This window comes from Fulmarus glacialis, unplaced genomic scaffold (genome assembly GCF_000690835.1).
Source record: "Fulmarus glacialis isolate BGI_N327 unplaced genomic scaffold, ASM69083v1 scaffold9380, whole genome shotgun sequence".
Lineage (NCBI taxonomy): Eukaryota > Metazoa > Chordata > Aves > Procellariiformes > Procellariidae > Fulmarus > Fulmarus glacialis.
Genome location: NW_009185767.1, coordinates 12282 through 18551, shown reverse-complemented (window position 1 = coordinate 18551; position 6270 = coordinate 12282). Strand labels below are relative to the sequence as shown.

Here is a 6270-nt window from a genome sequence, read left to right as displayed (position 1 = left end):
TTCCTCCACACACACACCCCCCGGCGATGCTGCCTCTGAAATACCGACTAACAGGTGCTCTTGGTAAAACCTGTGTTGTCTACTCACATTTTACTGTCCAGTTGTTACCTGGAATATATCTTCCCTTGCTAATAAAAGGAAAAAAAAACCACCCCAAACAAAGTCCAAAGCTATCAATTATGCTTAATTAGGAGAAAAATATTGCTAAGGAAAGATTTCTTGCTAATGACCACTGCATGCGAGGCCTATGGAAGCGCCTATTGCAATATCCCCGGTTAGTGCCTGCGCTGGGACCTCTCCTCCCCCGCAGCAGAGGGGAAAGGACAAGTGCCCCATTGCCGGCCTTCCCCCCCAGCGGCTCCCAGTTTCGCCACCGTTGCTGTCCATTTTCCAGAGGATAAAATGGACATCCTCCATCCCACCTCTGAGCCTGCTCCCAAGGGACGAGAGAGAAATACTCGGTACGGCATAGGCTGGGGATGCTGGACTGAGCCTCCAGCAAACTGGAGGAGGCACACAGAGGCCATCTATCGCTCCCATAAGCAGAACAGGAGCACGTCTCCTGCTTGGTTGTTAGACATCCTGGTTGTAGGTGGCCCTCTGTAAGGGGTCTGGGCCTCGAATTTGCAGATGCAGGTGGTGCGTAACCTCTTCGGCTGTTAGTGCTCAGAGATATCCAGTACGCTAGGTATGCTTGTGAAGGAAAATACTTCTCACATACAATAAAAGTGAATTGTTAATGTTTTACACACGTGAAGAACAGATGTGAAACTCACACCTTCTTTTTCCTCAATTTTATTCACACGCTGGAGCCTGTGAATGAAAGAACAGCTCTTTGACTGGAACTTACCACGCTGTATCATTTGCTTGAAATGGGCATCATACCATAGCTAGGATTGCTTAGCAGGGTTGTGCCTTTCAGCAAAGTATTGAGTAGAGAAATACCATCAGTTGGGTTATCTCGTTCTCTGTTCACGTCTAACATTATTTCTGAGAAACATAGTAAAATGTTACTTTTTCCTGTTAAGACTTTGCACCCTAACAATGTAGGCACTGTAAGGTAAGGTGTGACGGTGGAGCTGCCTTCCACTGGCTGTTACTGGCTTCGGCCCAACTATTACGAAGATGCTATATAATATGCTAGAAATGTGGAAGAAGATAGGGTCTGCTATTGCCTTCTTACATACTAGAGAAACAAATACCATGGCTCCATGTGAAAATCACATTGCGTTGGAAATAGATTAACTGTAATCACCTCATAATCTATTAAATAATAGTGTTTCCTGCCTTCATCATATTTGTGACACTTTCCTAGAGATAGAAACACAACCATGTGTAGCTCTTTCCTTTTTCAAACCAATTCCAAATATCTCCCATGGTTCAAAAATCTAGAGAAGCCGTTTTGTTTTCACGAAATTATAAAATACAACTTGGGCTGTGCATTCAAAACATCCTTAATGTAGGTTAGATTAGAAAAGCAGCAGTTCAGCTTAGCTACTCAGTTCAGCCTCCAGAAAAAAGATATCCGGGTCTTAAACTAAGAGCTATACCTTTACTTCAAGAAGCTTCTCCCACGACATGTGTCAGAGAGATGCCCGCTCAAGTGTGCAAGTGTGTCGACAGTCTGGGTCCCTCGTCTTGAGGTAGCAATCGTTCCACTGCCATTTCTCTAAAATTAAACCCATGCTTCAAAAAAAAAAAAAAAAAATCCCGTAAGATGAAATGGAGACTCCTACACACATCCGGGAAGTTCACTGCTACGTACCAAACATTGTATTTTGTAATAGGGAATTTTTTTTCTCTTTTATATTTACGCAATGCTCTCTTACATTTTAGAAGGAGCAAGGTATGCCTGGTCGCCAGTTCTCCTTTCTCCTCCTCAGAAAGGGCTGAGATACATGGGGGCGGGAAGTGGGTTGTGAAGCTTCTGCTGCCTTCAGTAGGAAACAAAACCAAAGTAACAGCAACCCCAAAAGCTAAAGCAGCCCCTCTCACATTTTAACTACTTTCCCCTCAAACCCAGCTATAGGGTTCACCACATGAGGGAAGAGGAAAAAAAAAAAAAACCCATAGAATATGCTACGCACATCTCCATAGGAGTCGTGCTAACTTTCAGAATGAAAAGGCAGCTTTCCTTAGCAAGCATGAAGATGTCTGTTCTGCAGCTTCTGTTATTAGTATGCTAACATATTATCAAGCTACTTTTATCATCTTATTCCACTCATCCTGTATGGCATGAGTCTTTGCAACGATAGCGTGATCAGGCTTTTCAAAAGTCTGTTTAACTGTGACTAGGCGAGTTCATGGGCTGGCAAAATTTGAGTTCTTACACAACTGAAGGATAGAAAAAACCACACAGTATTAAGCAATGAACACATGTTTGCAAGGAAGAGAATTATTTCCTCAGTTACTGGAAGTAATTTTTTAAGTGCCTCTAATTCACAATGCGACTTAAAAATAGTTTTAAAGGGTCTCAAGCTGGTATTTCAATAATTCTCAGTTTCTTCCTTGCAGCAACAGCCTTAAGTCAGGAGAGAAGGTCTACAATTACCTTTTCTTCATGCTTTCCCTCTCTTTTCCTGTGCCTCAAATCAGACTAAAGATTTGAATGTAAGCTTTGCATATCTACTCATGAAATCATCAAGATCTCTCAGAACTGCCAGAATAAATTTGATTTTTTCTTGCAGTAGAATGTATGAAACTCATTTTTCATGGTTTTTATAGGAAAAATTATGGTAAGTCTATCTCAATGTGCAACGCATTTGATTTACTGTGGCAACAAATATTAGGAGGACATTTTTTTAGGCATTGTTTAATGGCCTTTCACCAACCCAGAGTTTAGTCCAGCAGTTTTTAAACTAAGCTTTGACAATGCAAGAAACTATTCAGAGCTGCTGATTCAAAGTACAACACTCTGCACTTTCAGTTTTTCTTATTAAAACTTTTATTCCATCTGTAGACATACATACGTGCAAAAAAGAAACCTATGAAAAAAACACGTACACATTTTTATCAAAAGCATTGGTGAGTGCTAAGAATATGCAGATGAAATGAAATACATATTTTATTCTTCATTGATTTATGCCCACATGCTGACCCTCGGAGGTTTAGGGTATTTCTCTACAAATGCACCGTTCCACTGACTCGAATGGCACAGCATCTACGGAGTAAATGACTTCGTCTTCTTGAGTAGCACCAAAGCAGCAGTCACGGTGCCAGCTCAACACCCCTCCTTCTCCCACTTCAGGTTTGAACACGGGGTTGTTGGAGAGGTCCTCAGGCAAGTATAATACTGATATCATCAGGACATCACTGAATATCAAAATATCTTCTAGTTTAGAAGATCGGTGTTCCTCACTCTTCCATGTTATCACAGACAGGGGCTTCAGCGGAAGAGACTTTCAGTTTCTGAGAAAAGTTATCCATTTAGCTTCTGTTTGTGTAAAAAAGCCTGTCTGGCTCAGAAGCATTTCCCACTAGGATATGAAAGCTTGGAAATTCAATTTATTTTGTTGTTTTGTTATATCAATATAAATAGTAAGAAATGTTTGGGTGTTTTTTCACATATAAAATTAGTGTACAAAAGATCAGAGGGGAAAAGTTTCATTGCGATTGGTGCAGGAAGATGGCTATGCGCATCTCTGGAGGAAAACTCCCAAATACAAAATATTTGAAATGTTTAAATATATTTAAAATAGGTACAAATAGGATTAGCGTTTAAAAAAAAGTCACTAACTTCTGAAAAAAATGTCCTGCATTAATTCAAAGGATAGCAATAGATCACAGTGTATCAGGAAGCCACCTAGAAATACTATAGTTGGAAAACCTCCAGAAGCAGGAGCTACAATCACTCACCAGACCTTATGAATACATGTTTCACTGACAATGCTCAGTGGTTTCCAGGGCTGCAAATTTTCTATTCCCTCCTCATATTGCAAACCTACTGCAGGTAAACTCCCCTTACATAAAAGGAGAGATTACTTTTAAGCTTGAAAAGAGCACGGAAATGACATTAAAATGTTGTTTTCTTTCTTCTTCAGGTGTACTGAAGAAATATGTCTATTTTCTTTCCCAGGTGGAGATTTCCTAATAATGGGAGAAAAGTCGTAGGTTTTGTACACCGGTAAAATTGCATGTTAATAAATTTAATCCTTCATGTTATTTAAAATAGATATTAAAAAAATCCATATTCAGTCAATGCTTATAAAAAAATAAAAGTCTATTGACGGGATAATCCTTCCACTAAAACTGCTTGTGTATATGTGCCAGCACCAGAGATCCTAAAATGCTTTCTCGACCCCGCAACTGTTGTCTTCTTATGGGTGCTTCTGCAGAAGGCCACTGCATGCATCTCTTCTGGCTGAAGTGCTAATTGGCAGAAAAACGTACGAGAAGCATAAAAGCATGGCAGTTTTGAAACTGAGAGTACAGACAGTGGCTCAAGTTAAAAGTCGGTGAGATGCCTCAGTGTTGCAGTGCTTCTAGCCACCTTGACAAAGTTGCGGATACTCAAAATGGAGAAAAGCAATCACTTGCACACAAACGGAGCAAAACGTGCATTATCATTTAAGGTGCAGTTACTTCTGTTAAGATTCATGACAGGTGGAAATCAAGTTGAAATAGAAACTAGTTCTGTGTCCTGCTGCTAACAGGCTCAGTATATTTTGTCAAATGAATCGAGCAAAAATCTGTTCAAGTATTTGTATCAAGCAGGCTCCAAACTAGTTAAAATTGAAACCTCCTGATTCTGTGGTGTATTGTGTCACGCCAGGCGGTAAGGCTGCACCGCCTGCAGACTCACTTTGATAAATAAGAATAAAGTTACTTCTTGAAATTTCTCATCTTCCCTAGGCTGACTTAGCAGCCCATCATTCATTCCTCTTTTTTGCCTATCTGAAACAAGTATCACTGCGGAGATCTTCTTGCACCTCTAGTTACAGCAACAGCGTACATTTCAATTAAAAATAGATTAAAAATAGTTCTATCAACATTTCTAGGAGCTCTCAAATAGAACAGCCTTCAGCACATTTAGGAAAAAGGCAATGAACAAAAACAACTGCACAATAGCCCCCCCATTTCTAGGGGTTGTCATTACAGAAAAGTCACTGGAAAGAATGCTTGATTTTGAAGACATTCGAGTCGGTCTGTGATAGCTTCAGTGGGATAGTCACCTTCTGCAACAGGATAAGCAGCAGCAGAGGATTGTTCTGAGGGGGTGTTTTCTTCTGTATTCCAAGGCTTTTTTCACTTGGTCTTTAGCGTCTCCTACATAGTCCTCAACACTTTGCATATTTATCTCAATGACATCGAAGGTGTCCGCCTGTTCCTCCACTAGCAGGGCCACCTGCAGAAAGAGCTCGTGAACGTCCTTAATGCGACCTTCTAACTTCACCAGCTCCTTATGACGTGTCTCTATCTCATTCAAGGCTGAGCGAGCCCCCTTAACATCTGACAAGAGATTCTCAGAGAAGACATCCCACTTGCCTTGCTCAATCATCTCCTCGATCTGGTTGCCAGAAACATCTTTGCCCATGATCTCTAGCTGCCGCTGAATTCGAATCTTGCAGTTCTCCCGTTGGTTCACCTCTGTTGCATTGTATTCAAACATAGCTTCCTGAAATGCGTGCATAAGGTCAACGTAGTGGTTCTTCGCTACCCTGGCAATGACAGACATAGCCCCATATTTTGTTATTGCATCTTCGCTGAAATCTCTCATTATCTGGAGTTTCCTGTGGATGCTTTCTCCGCGGGCCTTGATGTCTCTGGCAATACAATTGGTATCTCGTTTGATGCTACTAAGGCGGCGCATGGAAGTAAGGAAGCGTCTGTTTTGCTTTCTGAGCCGCTTGACATCCTCTTTTAGGTGGTCATTTTCTGTCCGGATGTTCTGTATGTCTTTATGAAGAACTTCCAAGGCATAATCAGTCTCATAAAGGAGAACGTCGCGGGGTGAATTTTCATCATCCTCACTATCAGAAAACTGTTGGTTGTGTAACCTGGCAAATTCACGCAGCTCGTTCAGCCGGTCTTTCATCCTGCCTGTAAAAACAGAGGAACAGGAGGAAAGAAGTTTAAAGTAAATAAAATACTGGTTTACAAGGGTTGAAAGTTCATAACTAGTAACTACATCATAATTATAACTACATCATAGATAACATAACTACATCAAAGATAACCCAAAATATCAGATTTTAAATTTGTTCACAGTATTTTATACAGTGATGGATTTCAGATCCAAAACTCTGGTGCTAGAACACTCTTCTAGAAACT

At 40.7% G+C, this 6270-nt stretch overlaps 1 protein-coding gene across 1 annotated transcript; it reads right to left on the bottom strand.

The window, feature by feature from the left end:
• Positions 1-5167: 5167 nt before the first annotated feature.
• On the bottom strand, positions 5168-6034 carry STX11 (syntaxin 11). Its single transcript, XM_009577677.1, has one exon. It carries the CDS (start codon positions 6032-6034, stop codon positions 5168-5170), a length of 867 nt encoding a protein of 288 aa, XP_009575972.1.
• Positions 6035-6270: the final 236 nt, after the last annotated feature.

What these genes read in the sequence shown, in the direction of transcription:
- STX11 (XM_009577677.1), bottom strand. Translation starts at nt 6,034, where the DNA reads ATGAAAGACCGGCTGAACGAGCTGCGTGAATTTGCCAGGTTACACAAC.